Source organism: Gorilla gorilla, chromosome 7 (assembly GCF_029281585.2).
Source record: "Gorilla gorilla gorilla isolate KB3781 chromosome 7, NHGRI_mGorGor1-v2.1_pri, whole genome shotgun sequence".
Classification (NCBI taxonomy): domain Eukaryota; kingdom Metazoa; phylum Chordata; class Mammalia; order Primates; family Hominidae; genus Gorilla; species Gorilla gorilla.
Genome location: NC_073231.2, coordinates 57,408,564 through 57,428,581, shown reverse-complemented (window position 1 = coordinate 57,428,581; position 20,018 = coordinate 57,408,564). Strand labels below are relative to the sequence as shown.

Sequence of the window (20,018 nt, the reverse complement as noted above, 5' to 3'; positions counted from 1 at the left end):
AAGGAATAATTTCAACAAACCAATTGTAATGAGATATTTCTAGATGATTGGAGCAAGTGATTATGGGCTGGGTATTAAATGATATTAAGAAATTTTTGTCAATTTTGATAGGTATGCTAATGAATAGGTAAGAAGAAGAAAAGAAATTCTTACCAATTGAGCAGGTTCTTTCAACCTCTACACTTTTGACTTTGGATAAGGTAATTCTTTGCAGTGGGTCTGTGCCACTGTGGGATATTTAACAGCATCGTTGGCCTGTACCGCCTAGATGCCAGTAACACCATTCCCTACCAAACTGTGACAACCATTACTGTCTCCAGATACTGGCAAGTGTCGACTGGTTAAGAATCACTGAGTTAGAGATGCATGGAGATATGAATGAAAGGATGTAATAGTTGAGATTTGATTTTAAATACTCTAGCCAAAAAAGGCTGTGGGGGGTGCTAGTTGATAGGCGAAACTTTAATAGCATAACTTTTATTTTAGTTGAAGCTGAGTGATGAATGCGTAGAGATTCATAATACTATTCTGTCTATATTTGTGTCTGAATTTTTTTTTGAGATGGAGTTTCGCTCTTGTTGCCCAGACTGGAGTGCAATGGCGTGACCTCAGCTCACTGCAACGTCCATCTCCCAGGTTCAAGGGATTCTCCTGCCTCAGCCTCCCTAGTAGCTGGGATTACAGGTGCCTGCTACCACGCCTGGCTAATTTTTGGTATTTTTAGTAGAGACGGGGTTTCACCATTTTGGTCAGGCTGCTCTCAAACTCCTGACCTCGGGTGATCCACCAGCCTCAGCCTCCCAAAGTGCTGAGGTTACAGGCATGAGCCACTGTGCCCAACCCTGTTTGATTTTTTAAAAGTCAATCTGTTAATAAAACCTAACACAGGTTTGCCAATAGGTTTTCCTTTGAATGCCCTCTTTCAGAGTTGCCTCACTGTCTTCTGCAAAAACTCCCCACAGACATATTTCCCAGCTCCTGAAGTAACACTTCCAGAATTCCTACCTGACATCATAAGAACAGGCTCAGCCTGTTTCACTGCTTCACCAATCCATGTTGCTAAAGCCCAGAAGCAGAAAATATTAGCTAGAGGCAGAGCTGGTGTTAAAGATAAATGTAATAGATACCTAGAAGTTCCCCCAAACCCTCACTGACACTACTGCTAACAAAGAAAAACACCTTCTCCTGTTGCCTTATCCTCACTCTTGAAGGGATTCATGTATCGGATGGATAAATAAGCTTTAAAAATTCCTTCTAACGTAAAGATTGCATAAAGCTATAAAATTCCACCATTATAATCCCATCCCTTTCTCTTTTAGTTTAAATCCCTGTTAACATGCCAAGGAGTAGAAAGGGTAGACATTGAGATTCAGAATGTAGAGAATAGATGAGCAGAGGAAATGTGATGGGGCACAGGGAGAGGCCTGGAGGATTCCCACTCCTAGGGCGTGGAGGAGGGAGTTGTTCTCTAGATGAGTTCTAGGCGCTTGAGTGGGTATTTTTTTAGTCATTTTCTTCATGCTGTACAACGAGAAGAGTGGCAACCAAAAAGTAAAACTTTTGGGAAATTTTTCAGCCATTCCAAATTATAACTGAAGAGTTCACTCCAAGGCATAAAGTCATCAAACTGAAGTAGAGGAAAAGAAGCTGCTAGATGTGGTTATGAAGTGAGTGTGAAATGCAGTCTGTTGGAATGATGCTTATAATTTAGTTGAAGGAAGAAATCTTGCATGCCTGGGTAAAGTAATTAATCATAAGGCCTGGATGCCACCAGCTGACATGGGGAAGAGCTGATAGCCTGAGAGTTGCTCTTAGCAGGATGAGAAAGCAAAATGGCTGAGGGAGAACTGGAAGTTTTCTTCACAGTAGAGAAGAAATTTCAGCCAACCTTCAAAGGTGAGTAGGGTTTGGATTAGCTAAGACTTTTCATAGGCGAGAAACTGTGAGAGCAAAAGTGTTCAACAGATGTTTATGAAGTATCAACTATGTAGTAGGTACTGTGTTGAGGTTGACATTGTACACAGATGCAGAAACTGATGCCCTAACATTCCAAAGGCTTACAGCTTAGGATAGAATAAGTAGAGTCATTGTCAAAAGTGTGGAGACAACAGTGATTGGAGATGGGGATCTGTATGAGTCAGGGTTCTCCAGAGAAACAGAACCAGTAGAGAAACAGAGAGAGAGAGAGAGAAAGAGAGTGTGTGTGTGTGTGTGTGTGTGTGTGTGTGTGTGTGTGTGTGTGTTTCCCCACACATGCGTGCATCTGGGGTCTGGCAGACTGGAGACCCAAGGAAGAGATGCAGCTCAAGTCCAAAGACAGTCTGGAGGCAGACTTTCTTCTAACTCAAGAGACCTCAGTCCTTTCTCTTAAGGCCTTATACCGATTGCATGAGGCCCACCCACATTACAGACGGCAATCTGCTTTACTCAAAGTCTACTGATTTACGTGTTAATCACTTTTCAAAATAAAAAATTTTAAAAAAACACCTTTACAGTGAGAGGTAAACTGAAGTTTTACCAAACATCTGGACACCATGGCCTGGCCATGCTGACACATAAAAGTAGCCATCACAGGATGGGATGTGTGTAAGGAACATAAGTCAATGATTGGGTGTTATGAAAGCAAGAGCAGGATGATCTTGAGCACTTAACTACCCAGCATACTGTAGAAAGAACAGGCTATGTGAATATCTCATAGTTTGCGCACACAACACTACCCTGCTATCTTTACCCTTAAGAAAAGCAATAGCGACTACTCCATATCACACAACAATTACTGTATGGTTGGCACTTCTCTCCCAGGAAATCATCCTGAACTCTGATGATGATGCCCGATTACCACGCCCTAATCTGAAAAGCAGGAAGGCCCAAGTCTTTAACTTTCTTATTGCTACAGTCAGATAGCACCAGGTGCACCCAGGAGCTATTTTGCATTTCAAAAGGCCTCAATGAATATAAAAGATATTTAGCTGTCAGCTTTGAAGTTCTTGAAAGCAATTTGTATTTTCTGTTTTAGGTCGAAATAAGTAATGACATTGAACCAGAAATGCGGCTGCTGAACTTGACTTAGGGAGCAAAGGACCATTGACTGCGCGCCTCGGTGGATCCGACCCGCCTGACATTCCTCCCAGAGGCTGGACTGTGCTTCCTGGCTTTCCCACGAATCATGGAGCATTTTGGTCACAGCCTTTGTATTATTAGCATTGTTCTCTAGATGAGTTCTAGGTGCTTGGGTGGGTATTTTTTTAGTCGTTTTCTTCTTATATGAACACTTGTAAGTTGTAAAAAAAAAAGAAAAAACAGAATTTGGTTTTAAATTTTTAACAATATTTAATGTGAGGCATGCAAAATGAAAAAGCAAATCTGTGAAAACCTTCTACAGTCAATTCTAAGAGAAATCTCAGTGTGTGCTGTGGAGATGTTAAGTCAGCACTGCTGACTGTTGAAGTTATTCTAGGCCTGATGAATTTGTTTTAGCAGACATTACCTGTGGTTATCAGCCACCAAGGTAGACCCTGTGACAGCTGATAAATAGGTACAAATAATGGATCCAGCTTTTGGATTGAATATGGGTCATTTTTTCAACAGCATAAAACAAAACATGGAGTCCTCCTTTGTTCCTGACTTCTTAAAACCCAGAACGATATTATGGCAATCTAAATTTTCAGATTCGTGCATATCTTGTTTTTCCTGATATATATATATGTAGGCACATGGAAGAGTAAAAGGATTAGTAGAACCCCTTTCCCCTTTGGAGGGAATATGGGTGTCTCTGAGGTCCATATTTTCTACTCATTATTCCATTCCTGACACTGCTGTCAGACCTAAACATACAGCTCATGGGCTTGTGGGACAGAAATCACAAACATAGACCTGCAGTCAGGAACTTTGCTCTTAGGATATTCAAAAGAAGCCTGAAAATGCTGTAGCATTCTCTATAAATACTTCTAAAGGAGACATTCACGTGTGAGCAACATCAGCTTTTCTTTCTCCTACCCCTTCCCAATAACCAAGAAAATGATATGGGAAGCAATTATCTGTGGAAAAAAGGACTGTCTTGAAAACGCATCACAGTTGTATTTTTTTAACTGGCATAAAACTTACATATGGTAAAATGCACAAATATTAATGGTACAATTTGATTAGTTTTGAAAAATGTACATACCCATGTAACCAAGGCCTCAATCAAAATGCAGAACATTTCCGTCACTTTAAAAAATTCCCTTATGCCCTCTTTCAGGCAATGCCTACATTCTCATAGACAACCACTGTGCTAATTTTCATCATCACTGATAATTTGGTCTGTTCTCAATATAAAATATATACACTTTTCACATCACTTTTGCCCACACTTCTCAATCACTATTTTCTATATGAAAATAAGTTTTGCTCACTTTGTGTAACAACCACAGTGAAGCTCCCTATAGGCCAGAAAGTTGTGAATATGTGGTTATTAACTCAGCCCATGCATCTCTAAGAAGTCAGTCTATTAACCACCTAAAACTGTTACAAATATTTGTATGTGTGTGAAAGTCTTTTTTCTTCTTGTTCTTCTTTTGGAGCCTATAGGTTTCATGAGACTGTTAAGAATCAGAGTTTAATGTGACAAAGTTTGCCTTCATTCCTCCAAGCTCATCACAACCACAGTGAGCCATTTGGAGAACTAATTTACTCACTAGCCTCCAGATTTTACCCCTTTAATCCATTGGTACCCACAAACTCCCATTACTTTTTTTTCTGCTTAATAAATCCAAATTCAAGTAAAGAAAAGCTGGCAGAGACCTTGAAGATGGTGGAATCCAAGCCACTATTCTGCAGATGAGGGGGCTGAAGCCTAAGGGATTTGGTGAACTTGTCCAGAGCCTGTATCTGTACACAGGGGCAAGAGCCATAGCCAGTGCACAGAGAACATGGGAGCAAAAGTTGGGGTTTGGGTCCCATCCACCACCATGTTCTTGGACAGTGTTTGCCATCTCTGCACTACAGTTTTCCTCATCTATGAAGTGGAACTATGATCCCTACCTCCCAAAGGTGAGGTGAGAATTTAATGAAAAATGTAAAAAAATTCTCAGTACACAGTGAAGCACTCCACAATTAAAAGAGGTGATTATTATGAATAATGTCAAAACACTCCTCTGTACCCTGTCTGGAGCTCTTGCTTGCCACTCAAGCACTATGAAGAGCCCACAGAAACAACAAACTCTGTTTTTTAAAAAGCAGCTGGGAAAACCTTGCCCAAGTTTAAATGATTTGAAATAAACTAAAAAATGCTTTAATTTAAAAATAACTTTAATATTCAAATTCCAAAACTAATGCCAATAATTATTGTTAGTATTGTTACGATTATTGAAAAAGCTGATAAAATATCAAAACTGTAGAGAGTCAGTAAAAAAGGATAAAATGAGTATTGACATATTTTAAACTGTCACTTAATTACCCCCACACATACACATGCAAATAAAACATGGTTAACATTTCACAAAATAGAACCATATTAAATTTTGTTTCTATTTTATCTTCACGTGAATTTATACATAGTTCTAGTAGGCACTGCAGAGTCTGAACTTAGTCTAAGTGCAGATAACAGCTTTGAGGAGAAAATCCTTACATTACTGATTTGTCTATGAATATTCAATGTAGGCAGCTATTTAATATGGTGTATATGTTTTCACTTTTAATCTTTCTTCACTTAAATATGAAGTTATAACTGTTTCAATCTCCAACCTCAGCAATCCATAAAGATTGTCCTAACATTCTGGATATTTGCCACTCATCAGAAACAAGTTAGATTGATCTGCCACCTCCTCTTCTTTCTTTTCTTCTCCCTGCCTCTCATCTTCCTGGCTACTCTTTGAGGGCTATGCTTCTGTAAGACAAAGGGAAAAAAAGAAGTGCAGAGTTGTACAGTAATACTCGGCAATTACCCGTTAATCTGGGTAATTCCAATGAAGTACTGTCACAGTTACTGTTCCACGGAAATGAGCATTTGCAGTTCTTGCTTTTGCCTCCAGTCTTAGAGAATGCACTCTGCATTGTGCATATCCAGTAGGGTTTTCAGCAAAGACATGGTCACTACATGCACTGTATGTTCTTGCCAAACCTCAGCTTCTCCATATGCAATTGTGTGTCTGGTCAGAGTAAGGGAAAATGAATGCATCCCTTAGCTTGCATTCATTGGTCAGAATCTTAACTATCTTAAGAGATGGTGCAGCTCTAGATTCAATAGCTCTCCTCAGAAGTGGCCCGGCAAAACTGAAGATAGGACATCCACTGCTCTTTAGCCTCTAGTGCTGACTGGAATGGAGAGGTGAACATTTAAAGCCAGTGTTTTTCCTCTTGGAGCCACCTTAGCACTGAGTCTTGTAAACCTTGGCCAGCCCTTCCTCAGGCCGTGCCTTCTATCTTGTGTGAATGATGCATCCTTTCTTAAGCGTCTTCTGCTGACCTCGTGCAGCACCGCAGGAAGCTGGGATGCTTTCCAGCTTACTTTTTTTTTATTTGAGCTTCTGGTCATGTTTCAAAGCCATCAAAATCTAAGCAAGGGAGTTACAGGGAGGGTTAGAGAATTACCAAAGGACACAAAATGTCTTGGGTTGTGGAATAGCACACATCAGAGAAATCTCAAACATCTCTTAGGAAAATCTCTAAATGTGTATATGCCCAAGTATCTTAGCCTTCCACCTACCACATAAAGTGAGGGTATGTGTCCCTCAAATGACAAAAATGAAAACACACTTTCTTACCACTTCAAATCTGGGAGGTGGTTGGCTCATTTGTTTTGAAGATACTCGACACTTTGCCCTAGCAAAATATTGACTTCTTTGATTTTTCCTTCAGAAAAGTAAGCCCTGCTATTCCTATAGACCTAAATAAGGGAGGCAGCCAGTTTCAAAAGGCTGGCTCTAACAAAATATACCAAGGCTGTCATCTGTCTCACTTAATGAATGGAAAACTCCTGATTGAGAAGAATTTGTCTTCATTAAAACTAGCTAAAACGTACATTGCAAATCTGAGGAAAACAATCATGACTCTGCTAATTTGAGAAGCAAAAACCAAAATTTCTCTTTTCAATCTTTGCAAATTAAAAAGGAATCTTGACAAGAATAAACAAATCTTCATTTCATACCTAATTTAAAAACGAATTGTCTCCCCAAATATGGTCTATTCTGGCTAATCATTTTTTAAGCAAATTCCCACTTACTTTTTCTGAGTCACTTTAGTATGTGACTAGGATAAATTTCATAGTTGATCAGAATGCAAATGTTCTAACTTGACATTTTTGCCCAAGATACGTTCTTTCCAGGTATAGCTGAATTAAGTAGGAAAAATATAAATAATTGCTCTTTTAAAACTATAACAACTTGAATGCCTGGGGTTTTATTTCCATCTAATTTAAAAGTTATCTGTCACCTTTGTTTGATAGAAGGTCTGTTGAAGTGTCTAAGAACCATGTTGAAATATTTGTGATAAATAGGCCACAACTTAAGGATATTATGCCCAAAAGTGAACTGACAGAGGAAAGTACTCTTCATATAACTGCACAGTGAACAATTTAGAAAGGGAACAGATGACCAGACACAGTGGCTCATGCCTGTAATCCCAAAGCTTTGGGAAGTTGAGGTCAAAGAATCACTTGAGGCCAGGAGTTCAAGACCAGCTTGGGAAAAATAGTGAGACCCTATCTCTACAAAAACAAACAAATAAACAAAAAATACCTAAAAAAAATTTAAATTAGCCAAGCATGGTGGCATGTACCTATGACCCCAGCCACTTGAGGGACTGAGGGAAGGGAAGAAGATTACTTGAGCCCAGGAATTAGAAGCTGCAGTGAGTGCACTACTGCACTCCAGCCTAGGCAATACAGCAAGAGCCTGTCTCTAAAAAGAGAGAGAGAGAAGTAGATATGTTTTAATTATTAGAAGAATGTATTTATCAATAAAGAATTCTCAAAAAAATGGAATTATCAAAAAATTCAAAAGTTATGGGTAGCATCTCTTTTTCATCTGAAAAAGCTTAGTTTCTTATTGAAGACTAAAAAGAAAAATGCCACTTCTTGAAGGTGGATACAGCTTCTTAAATATTGGTATTTGTAGAAAAATTTGGTGGCAGGCAAAACTTGAATTATCTTTCTTGAACTTGCATTCAAATAAAGGGTAAAAATCATGTTAAATGCTAAACATTTTTAAAAACTGAGATATTTAAAGAATCCAAAATATGCTTTAGCTTAAACTTGAGAGCTAAGTTAAGTAAAAAGAAGAAAAGAATAGAAGGTAGAAAGGAAGGGAGAGGAAAATGGAGAGAAGATGAGGAAGAGAAAGAGAAAGAAAGGGAATGGACAGGGAGACAGGAAGGAAGAATCCAAAGTTGAAAGTCACCTAATTGGGATTTGAACAGTCAGTTTTTAACTCAGAATTTTGTTCTTGTTTCTTTGATTGACTAAAAACATTGAATCATTTTCCATGTAAGGCATGTTTTTCCTTTCCTCTTCAGAGTTATTAAGAAACAGTTCAAAGAAACCAATAATCTATCCATTTCTTCTCATAGAATTTGCTTTGGCAGACAACTTAGTCTATATTAGTTAGGATTAGGCTTACCTACAAGTGACAGAAAAAGAAAAATGACAATGGATTAAATAACATAGAGGTCTATTTCTCTTTTTATTTCGAAATTCTGGAGACAGTCGGCAAAGAGCGGGATGTGATTTCCCTAGAGACAAGGACCAAGACTCCTCTCTTATTGCTTCATCCTCTGTGGCCGCCATTTTTAAGACCATAACATGACTCAAAATGGCTGCTGAAGCTTCAGCCATTGGTTTTGTATTCTGGCCTTGGAGGTGGAGAGGGAACAAAAGGAGTGTTTCTTTCCTTTAAGGATATGCCTCAGAAATACACACGCTACTTCTGCTTACATCTCATTAGCCAAAACTTGGTCCACCCCCAACTTTGCAGTGAAGAAAGCTGGGTATTATAGTCTTTATTCTTAATGACTTTATGCTTAACTAAAAATTAAGAGCTTTGCTGGACATGGTGGCTTATGCCTGTAATTTCAGCAATTTGGAAGGCCAAGGCGTGCAGATCACTTGAGCTTATGAGTTCGAGACCAGCCTGAGCAACATGGCAAAACCCCATACCTACAAAAAATACAAAAATTAGCCAGCTGTGGCGGTGTGTGCCTATAGTCCCAGCTACTTGGGAGGCTGAAGTAGGAGGGTTGTTTGAACCTGGGAGACGGAGGTTGCAGTTAGCCAAGATCATGCCACTGCACTCCAACCTGGGAGATGGAGCCAAACCTTGTCTCAAAAAGAAAAGGGGGGGGGGGGGCTTCATTTATTAGTAAGAAGGAAAAATATTTATAAAATCATACTTAGCAGTTTCAATCACACAGTTCAAACTAATTGACATGATTTCTTGGAACAGTGTTTTCATTTGTAGTACTTTATAACACATTCTAGAAAAAATGTACATATATTCTTCAGTACTGTGAGAGATTTAATCATCAAGTATGTGAAATGAGAATTTCTGCCTCATCTTGTTTCCTTATCTTGTCTTTGTGGTTAGAAAGAAATGAAAATAAATCAGTAGCACTACATCCTTCTAGGTTTCCCATAATTTTGCAGACAGGTTTAGCTTTTCTTCTCTAGAATTGAGTTTAAAATTCTAGAGCCAATCTAACATTTTGCTTGATCCTCATTGTGCTGCCACAATAAATTAATTCTTCTATGGTCATAACACTTAGCTATTTTATTTTGGTAGGGCCTTCTCTTCTGAATTGATTGGTAGTGTTGTTATTTTCTTGTTATTCAGTTTAACAAGTACATAATCAACATCAGTGCTTGGGAAGTCAGGAGTACGAGAGATAAATAAGAAGTATATGATCTTTTCTCTTATTTTCTCTCAGTAAAAGTTGGACCTGTTTTTCCCTTCATCTCTTTTTCTTCAAGAACATAATATCGGCTGAAGTGGAATGAGTATTCAAATTGTACAAAAAAAATACAAGTGAGGGAATTAATAAAATTTTTTGTAATTATAAATATGTATATATTGGGTGGCAAAATATGACTTTTTATTTTTATTTTTAACCACCAGATTGAGTATGTTGATACATCAAATGCCAGTCTTTTATCTTCCTAGTTTTTCAAATAGAAAAGTGATACTAACATCAGTAATTAAACTTCCCAAGATTTTTTTGTCTCCCTCTGAATCAAGTTCATCATCTATTTATGTGCTTCTCAGTTGACATTTGTGAAGGCAGATTACACTCATGAGACAGTGGAGAATAAATCCACCCCAAAATTCCTTTGCAGATCTTGAGTATTTGCCAATAATCTCTATGATTTATTTACATTCTTTTTTCATATATATACTTTAAGTTCTGGGATACATGTGCAGAATGTGCAGGTTTGTTACATAGGTATACACGTGCCATGGTGGCTTGCTGCAACCATCAATTCATCATCTACATTAGGTATATCTCCTAATGTTATCCCTCCCCTTGTCCCCCACTCCCCAACAGGCCCTGGTGTGTGATGTTCCCCTCCCTGTGCCCATATGTTCTCATTGTTCAACTCCCACTTAAGAGTAAGAACATGCAGTGTTAGTTTTTTGTTCCTGTGTTAGTTTGCTGAGAATGATGGTTTCCAGCTTCATCCATGTCCCTGCAAAGGACATTAACTCATTTTTTATGGCTGCATAGTATTCCATGGTGTATATGTGCCACATTTTCTTTATCCGGTCTAACATTGATGGGCATTTGGGTTGGTTCCAAGTCTTTGCTATTGTGAATAGTGCTGCAATAAACATAGGAGTGCATGTGTCATTATAGTAGAATGATTTATAATCCTTTGGGTATACACCCAGTAGGGGATTGCTGGATCAAATGGTATTTCTAGTTCTAGATCCTTGAGGAATTGCCACACTGTCATCCACAATGGTTGAAGTAAATTACACTCCCACCAACAGTGTTAAAAGCATTCCTATTTCTCCACATCCTCTCCAGCCTCTGTTGTATCCTTTTTAATGATCGCCATTCTAACTGGTGTGAGGTGGTACTTCATTGTGGTTTTGATTTGCATTTCTCTAATGACCAGTGATGATGAGATTTTTTTTTACGTTTGTTGGCTGCATAAATGTCTTCTTTTAAGAAGTGTCTAGTCATATCCTTAACCCACTTTTTGATGGGGTTATTTTTTTTCTTGTAAATTTGTTTAAGTTCCTTGTAGATTCTGGATATTAGCCCTTTGTCAGATGGATAGGTTGCAAAAATTTTCTCCCATTCTGTAGGTTGCCTGTTCACTCTGATAATAGTTTCTTTTGCTGTACAGAAGCTCTTTAGTTTAATTAGATCCCATTTGTCAATTTTGGCTTTTGTTGACATTGCTTTTGGTGTTTCAGTCATGAAGTCTTTGCCCATGCCTGTGTCCTGAATGGTATTGCCTAGGTTTTCTTCTAGGGTTTTAATGGCTTTGAGTTTTACATTTAAGTTTTTAAGCCATCTTGAGTTAATTTTTGTACAAGATGTAAGGAAGGGGTCCAGTTTCAGTTTTCTGCGTATGGCTAGCTAATTTTCCCAGCACCATTTATTAAATAGGAAATCCTTTCCCCATTGCTTGTTTTTATCAGGTTTGTCAAAGATCAGATGGTTGTAGATGTGTGGTGTTATTTCTGAGGCCTCTGTTCTGTTGCATTGGTCTATATACCTGTTTTAGTAAAAGTACCATGTTGTTTTGGTTACTGTAGCCTTGTAGTATAGTTTGAAGTTAGGTAGCATGATGCCTCCAGCTTTGTTCTTTTTGCTTAGGATTGTTTTGGCTATATGGGCTCTTTTTGGTTCCCTATGAAATTTAAAGCAGTTTTTTCTAATTCTGTGAAGAAAGTCAATGTTAGTTTGATGGGAATAGCATTGAATCTATAAATTACTTTGGGCAGTATGGCCATTTTTACAATATTGATTCTTCCTATCCATGAGCATGGAATGTTTTTCCATTTGTTTGTGTCCTCTCTTATTTCCTTGAGCAGTGGTTTGTAGTTCTTGAAGAGGTCATTCACATCCCTTGTAAGTTGCATTCCTAGGTATTTTATTCTCTTTGTAGCAATTGTGAATGGGAGTTTGTTCATGATTTGGCTCTCTGTTTGTCTATTATTGGTGTATAGGAATGCTTGTGATTTTTGCACATTGATTTTGTATCCTGCAACTTTGCTGAAATTGCTTATCAGTTTAAGGAGTTTTGGGGTTGAGACAATGGGGTTTTCTAAATGTACAACCATATCATCTGCAAACAGAGATAATTTGACTTTCTCTCTTCCTATTTGAATACCCTTTATTTCTTTCTCTTGCCTGTTTGCCCTGGCCAGAGCTTCTAATACTGTGTTGAATAGGAGTGGTGAGAGAAGTCACCCTTGTCTTGCGCCAGTTTTCAAAGGGAGTGCTTCCAGTTTTTGCCCATTCAGTGTGATATTGGCTGTGGGTTTGTCATAACAGCTCTTATTATTTTGAGATATGTTCCATCAATACCTAGTTTATTGAGTGTTTTTAGCGTGAAGGAGGGTTGAATTTTGTCGAAGGCCTTTTCTGCATCTATTGAGATAATCACATGGTTTTTGTCATTGTTTCTGTTTATGTGATGGATTATGTTCATTCATTTGCATATGTTGAACCAGCCTTGCATCCCAGGGATGAAGCTGACTTGATCATGGTGGGTAAGCTTTTTAATGTACTGCTGCATTCCATTTGCCAGTGTTTCATTGGGGATTTTCACATAGATGTCATCAGGGATATTGGCCTGAAATTTTCATTTTTTGTTGTGTCTCTGCCAGGGATTGGTATCAGAATGATGCTGGCCTCAAAATATGAGTTAGGGAGGAGTCTGTCTTTTCTACTGTTTGGAATAGTTTCAGAAGGAATGGTACCAGCTCCTCTTTGTAACTCTGGTAGAGTTCGGCCATAAGTCCATCTGGTCCTGGGCTTTTTTTTTTAGTTGGTCAGCTATTAATTACTGCCTCAATTTCAGAACTTGTTATTGGTCTATTCAGGGATTCAACTTCTTCCTGGTTTAGTCATGGTAGGGTGAATGTGTCCAGGAATTTATCCATTTCTTCTAGATTTTTTAGTTTATTTGGATAGAGTTGTTTGTAGTATTCTCTGATGGTAGTTTGCATTTCTGTGGGATTAGTGGTGATCTCCACTTTATCACTTTTTATTGTGTCTATTTGATTCTTCTCTCTTTTCTTCTTTATTAGCCTGGCTAGCCATCTAACTATTTTGTTAATCTTTTCAAAAAACCATCTCCTGGATTCATTGAGTTTTTGAAGGGTTTTTCGTATCTCTTTCAGTTCTGTTCTGATCTTAGTTATTTCTTGTCTTCTGCTAGCTTTTGAAATAGTCTGCTCTTGTTTCTTTAATTCTTTTAATTGTGATGTTAGCGTGTTGATTTTAGATGTTTAGATTTTAGATGTTTAGATGTTTCCCACTTTCTCCTGTGAGCACTTAGGTCTATAAATTTCCTTCTAAGCACTCCCTCTAAGCTGTATCCCAGAGATTCTGGTACATTGTGTCTTTGTTCTTGTTGGTTTCAAAGAACTTATTTATTTCTGCTGTGATCTCATTATTTTCCCAGGAGTCATTCAGAAGCAGGTTGTTCAGTTTCCATGTAGTTGTGTGGTTTTGAGTGAGTTTCTTACTTGAGTGAGTTCTAACTTGATTGCACTGTGGTCTGAGAGACTGTTTGTTATGGTTTTCATTCTTTTGCATTTGCTGATGGTGTTTTACTTCCAGTTATGTGGTCGATTTTAGGAAAATGTGCTATGTGGTGCTGAGGAGAATGTATATTCTGTTGATTTGGGGTGGAGAGTTCTGTAGATATCTATTAGGTCTGCTTGGTCAAGAGGTGAGTTCAAGTCCTGAATATCCTTGTTAGTTTTCTATCTCGGTGATCTGTCTACACAATGGAGTGTTAAAGCCTCACCCTATTATTGTGTGGTAGTCTAAGTCTCTTTGTAGGTCTCTAAGAACTTGCTTTATGAATCTGGGTGCTCCACTATTAGGTGCATACATATTTAGGATAGTTAGCTCTTCCTGTTGCATTGATCCTTTTACTATTATGTAATGGCCTTCTGTGTCTGTTTTGATCTTTGTTGGCTTAAAGTCTGTTTTACCAGAGGCTAAGATTGCAACCCCTGCTATTTTTTGCTTTCCATTTGCCTGGTAAATATCTCTCCATCCCTTTATTTTGAGCCTATGTGTGTCTTTGCACATGAGATGGGTCTCGAATACAACACACCAATGGGTTTTGACTCTTTATCCAATTTGCCAGTCTGTGCCTTTTAATTGGGGCATTTAGCCCATTTACATTTAAGGTTAATATTGTTATGTGTGAATTTGATTCTGTCATTATGATGATAGCTGGTTATTTTGCCCATTAGTTGATGCAGCTTCTTCATAGTGTCGATGGTCTTTACATTTTGGCATGTTTTTGCAGTGGCTGGTACTGGTTGTTCCTTTCCATATTTAGTACTTCTTTCAGAAGCTCTTGTAAAGGCAGGCTTGGTGGTGACAAAATTCCTCAGCATTTGCTTGTCTGTAAAGGATTTTATTTCTCCTTCACTTGTGAAGCTTGGTTTGGCTGGATATGAAATTCTGGGTTGAAAATTCTTTTCTTTAAGAATGTTGAATATTAGCCCCCAATCTCTTCTGGCTTTTAGGGTTTCTGCAGAGAGATCTGCTGTTAGTATGACGGGCTTCCCTTTGTAGGTAACCCAACCTTTCTCTCTGGCTGCCCTTAACATTTTTTCCTTCAGTTCAACCTTGGTGAATCTGACGATTATGTGTCTTGGGGTTGCTCTTCTCAAAGAGTATCTTTGTGGTGTTCTCTGTATTTCCTGAATTTGTATTCTGTATTTCCTAGGCCTGCCTTGTGAGGTTGGGGAAGTTCTCCTGGATTATATCCTAAATTGTGCTTTCCAACTTGATTCCATTCTCCCCATCACTTTCAGGTACACCAATCAAACGTTGACTTGGTCTTTTCACATAGTCCCATATTTCTGAGAGGTTCTGTTCATTCCTTTTCCATTTTTTTCTTCTACTCTTGTCTTCATGCTTTATTTCATTAAGTTGATCTTCAGTCTCTGATATCCTTTCTTCTGCTTGATCGATTCAGCTATTGATACTTGTGTATGCTTCATGAAGTTCTTGTGCTGTGTTTTTCAGCTCCATCAGGTCATTTGTGTTCTTCTCTAAACTGGTTATTCTCTAAACTGGTTATTCTAGGTAGCAATTCCTCTAACCTTTTATCAAGGTTCTTAGCTTCCTCGTATTGGGTTACAATATGTTCCATTAGCTTTGAGGAGTTCGTTATTACCCATCTTCTGAAGCCTACTTCTGTCAATTTGTAAAACACATTCTCCATTCAGTATTGTTCCCTTGCTGGTAAGGAGTTGTGATCCTTTGGAGGAGAAGAGGCATTCTGGTTTTGGGAATTTTCAGCCTTATTGCACTGGTTTTTCCTCATCTTTGTGGCTTTATCTACCTTTGGTCTTTGGCATTGGTGACCTTTGGAAGGAGTGTTTGCATGGTCATGCTCTTTGTTGATGTTGATGCTATTGCTTTCTGTTTGTTAATTTTCTTTCTAACAGTCAGGCCCTTCTTCTGCAGGTCTGCTGGAGTTTTCTGGGGGTCCACTCCAGACCCTGTTTGCATGGGTATCACCAGCAGAGGCTGCAGAACAGCAAAGATTGCTGCCTCCTCCTACTTCTGGAAGCTGCGTCCCAGAGGGGCACCTGCCAGATGCTAGCCAGAGCTCTCCTGTATGAAGTGTCTGTCGACCCCTGCTGGGAGATGTGTCCCCATCAGGAGGCATGGGGGTCAGGGACCCACTTGTGGAAGCAGTCTGTCCCTTAGCAGAGCTCCAGTGCTGTGCTAGGAGATCTGCTGCTCTCTTCAGAGCTGGCAGGTGGGAATGTTTAAGTCTGCTGAAGCTGCACCCACAGCTGCCCCTTCCCCCAGGTGCTCTGTCCCCAGGAGATGGGAGTTTTATCTATAAGCCCCTGACTGGGGCTACTGGCTTTCTTTCAGAGATGCCCTGCCCAGAGAGGAGGAATCTAGAGAGGTAGTCTGGCTTCAGTGGCTTTGCAGCGCTGCAGTGGGCTCCACTCAGACTGAATTTCCTGGCAGCTTTGTTTACACTGTGAGGGGAAAACTGCCTACTCAAGCCTCAGTAATGGCAGATACCTCTCCCCCCACCAAGCTTGAGCATCCCAGGTCTACTTCAGACTGCTGTGCTGGAAGTAAGAATTTCAATCCAGTGGATCTTAGCTTGCTGGGCTCCATGGGGGTGGGATCTACTGATCAAGACCACTTGGCTCCCTGGCTTCAGCCCCCTTTCCAGGGGAGTGAATGGTTCTGTCTCTCTGGCATTCCAGGAACCTCTGGGGTATGAAAAAAACTCCTGCAGCTAGCTCAGTGTCTGCCCAAATGGCCACCCAGTTTTGTGCTTGAAATCCAGGGCCCTTGTGGTGTAGGTACCCAAGGGATCTCCTTGTCTGTGGATGGCGAAGACCATGGGAAAAGCGTAGTATCTGGACCAGAGTGCACCCCCACTCACAGCGTGGTCCCTCATGGCTTCCCTTGGCTAGGGGAGGGAGTTCCCCAACCCCTTGCACTTCCCAGGTGAGGCAATGCCCCACCCTGCTTCTGCTTGCCCTCCGTGGGCTGCACCCACTGTCTAACCAGTCCCAGTGAGATGAACCGAGTACCTCAGTTGGAAATGCAGAAATCACCCACTTTCTGTGTTGGTCTTGCTGGGAGCTGCAGACAGCTGTTCCTATTCGGCCATCTTGCCTGGGAATCTGTAATTATATTTTATTGCATATTCTTCCTAGGCTGGGTGTGTGTGTGTGAAAGAGAGAGAGAAACAGAAACAGAGACAAGGAGACAGAGACAGTGAAACAGAAACAGAGTCATCTTCCAGGTTCTACTTATTAAGCAATATCCCATGAAGTTGCTGAAAAGTGTTATATTCTCCTAATACCTAGTGTTTGCAAATCTGGTAGCTGTCACTGATGATTTAAACAAGATTGGGTGACTTATTTATGTACACACACATCCACAATCAAACTTCAACAGTCGAGTGTACCCTTTTCTAAATAATCACGTTGCTAAAATGTGCCATATGGCCCATTTCTTTAAACAATAAATGGTAAATTGTTATTTTGGGGAGTGAAAGCTAAAAGAAATAATATGTCTAATACGATGTGGCATTTTCTCTATACAGTACAGTTTTAGCATTGAAAAGGACCTCAGCAATTCCATTTGCCCCGTTTTCAGATGAGGAGATTGAGGCTGGTAGTTACAGTGGTTTTGCTTCATGTCCCATCCCACTGGGGCTGCTATGCAAGCTCTCAGTCTAGTCTTCTTTCCTCTGCACTTGGTGGCCATCAGCTGTAACAAGTCCTGACTAGACCAGGGCTTTGTTGTTGACTACAATTCAATGCCTTTTTTGCCTGCATTTGTTTGGACCCTGCTAATCAAGGCTACAGGGCAGCTGCAGAAAGACACCTGCTATTGGCTTACCTGCTCCTTGCCTTACCTCTGCTTGGGTCTGAGCATCAGAAAGCCACCTTCCAGTGGGTCTTTGCCTTGCTTTTGTCTTGTCTTTGCTTTTTATTCATCTTTGCTTTTGTCTTCTCAGGGCAAATAGGAAATCCTAGACCTCAGATCACTGTTCTTTGCTTCCCAAAAGACAGAACAGCTCAGTCCTGGCTGCCACCTTCTTTCTTTACTCTTGGTTTAAATGTAATCCCACATGCCCTAGACAAGCCTCCTGATGATTTTTCATCAAACATGAAAATAGCTTACTTTTAACTGCTGGGTGTCAGTCTCTTCTAAAAATTTTGTTCCTAAGGAATTGATTTTGCAAATCAGTGCTAAAGTCACTTTTTAACTGCCTCACATAGTATCATTTCTTTGACAACTCTTTTTAAAGGGGATTGCTCTTTTCTCCTTCTGGCTTCTCAAATCTACTTTTAACTTCAAATAGCAGTCATGCAATGTAGTTTTATAAGATAATATACTAGGACCATCTATCAGGTATGAAACCAAGCATAATCATTGCAATTATTTCTACTGTATTCAGATAATGATAATACAAATAAGAGTATGACATATGTAAATGTTGATTAGCTTTCTGGTCCCTTCATCAAAACTTGCGTTGTGTTGTGCAGCCTTTGCATTGTCCAGGGGTTTTGTTATTACAAACCATAATATTTAACCCATTTCTTCTACTAATATCTTTTAATATTTATGCTATTATATAGCTTTTTATTTTTGACATGTATCTAAACCAGAAAAAAATATTCCTAGTACATGATATTTTTAGGCAAAACATAATGTCTGGAGCACCAAGTGAAATAACTGTGGAGAATGGAATGTTAGACAATTTGTGTGGCATGCTTAGCTTAATTTGTTTCTATGGCACAAGCAAAGCTCATTAATTCCATTTATTATTTTAAGCCACTTGTTTGGTGTTATGGATTTTAAGAATCAGTTGGTGTTAGAATCTTTAATAACACAGAGAAAAGCCATTGAATATGGAACTCAAATTATCTAAGGTTTACCCAGAAGTCAAAATCACCTAGCCCTCTGTAAATTTCTCTTTGTGTTCCTAGGCCTGCAAAGTCTTTGGTCTGAAGTCTCAGAGCTTAAATTGCATTGGTCCTGTTAATCTTTGTCAAAAAGGAAGTTTGGGCGGCAGTTTCAGGGTAGTGTTGAGAAGATAACTCCTGGTCCCGTTTTATTCTTTCCTCATTTGTTCAGTGCTCATGGCCATCTACAACCTTCCTTGATTCTATTCTGCTTAAGCCTCTTATTTCCACATCTATAAGTATAGTGCTACATAATAATTACAACCTTTAAGAAAATGGAGAGTTTTCTTTAAAGGGCCCCTGCAAATCTATGATGCTAGATGACAGATGCTACCAGAAGGCCAGATAACTGTAATAAGAATATGTCTCGTTTTCTTTTAAAGACATAGATATTCCATTTTAATCCTACATAACTCAAAGAAAATTTGGGTGTTAACACTTTGAAATACCTTTACCTCCTTTGGGGGAAATCCAAACTGAAAGGAATTAATATCCACATCAGTTCCTAAAGCAAAATGCCTGACAGAGACTAACAAAGCTCTTTCTCATCCTGTGGTAGGAACTTAGGGGTGATAACTCACATTGAGAACTTGTGATCTGAAAACACTAAGGAATTTCTGCCATTGCAGGTAGGAAAAAAAAAGACAAAAATGATATTCTCAGGTGAGCTTAACTTTCAAATTTTTCTGAGACTTCCTAAATGTGACAAGAACTCTGCTGTGTGGCAACTTTATGTATCCACAACAGAACTAAGGACCAAAAAAAAAAAAAAAAGATCTCTGTCCCAATAGATTTTATAAAATCCATACTCTAAAACTCCTGAGTTTTACATGTACCCTAAAACTTAAAGTACAGTAAAAAAAAAAAAAAGGAAAATTCTGTAACCCTTTGTTTAAATCCTATTAACTCTTAACGATACACAGTTCGAATTATCTAAATGAAATAATTTTCAAGCACATAACAGATTAGAAACAGAGAATGAGAAAGGTATAGTAGATATTATGTAAATAAGCAGAAATAGTGGCAGTAATTAAACACACTATCTCTACCTAAAAGAACAGAGATAGAAAACTCATATAAAAACCTAAACTACAGTTTTATGGGGATAGTTAAGGTAAGAGCCTGCAGGCAGCACTGTATTGCTTTACAAAACAGCATTTCATTTGTGTTATGATGATTTCAGACTATCAATTTAAAAATTCATTTGTATGAATTAAGAACAGGTACCATTTTCTCCAGATACTTCCCCTTCATCTGTCCTGAAATTATTAATTATTGACTTCTACTTAAATAAGATCTTATTTTCATCTGCTGGAAAACTTTTTCTGATAACCATACATATCTTCAATGTCTACAATTTGAATGGAGAGCCCTTTCAATGTGGCG

The 20,018-nt window shown here is 38.9% G+C and overlaps 1 protein-coding gene across 2 annotated transcripts in view; it reads left to right on the top strand.

The window, feature by feature from the left end:
• The window catches only part of NKAIN3 (sodium/potassium transporting ATPase interacting 3), a 735,379-nt gene extending 715,871 nt beyond the window's left edge, over window positions 1-19,508 (top strand). The window contains exon 7 of one of the 2 annotated variants that reach the window (XM_019032975.4): window positions 3,017-19,508. In XM_019032975.4, the coding sequence (XP_018888520.1) occupies window positions 3,017-3,070 (54 nt within the window). In that variant the 3' untranslated portion in view covers window positions 3,071-19,508. The remainder of the gene's footprint in view (window positions 1-3,016) is intronic. The other variant, XM_063709253.1, reaches the window with a different exon arrangement.
• The last annotated feature ends 510 nt before the right edge of the window (window positions 19,509-20,018 follow it).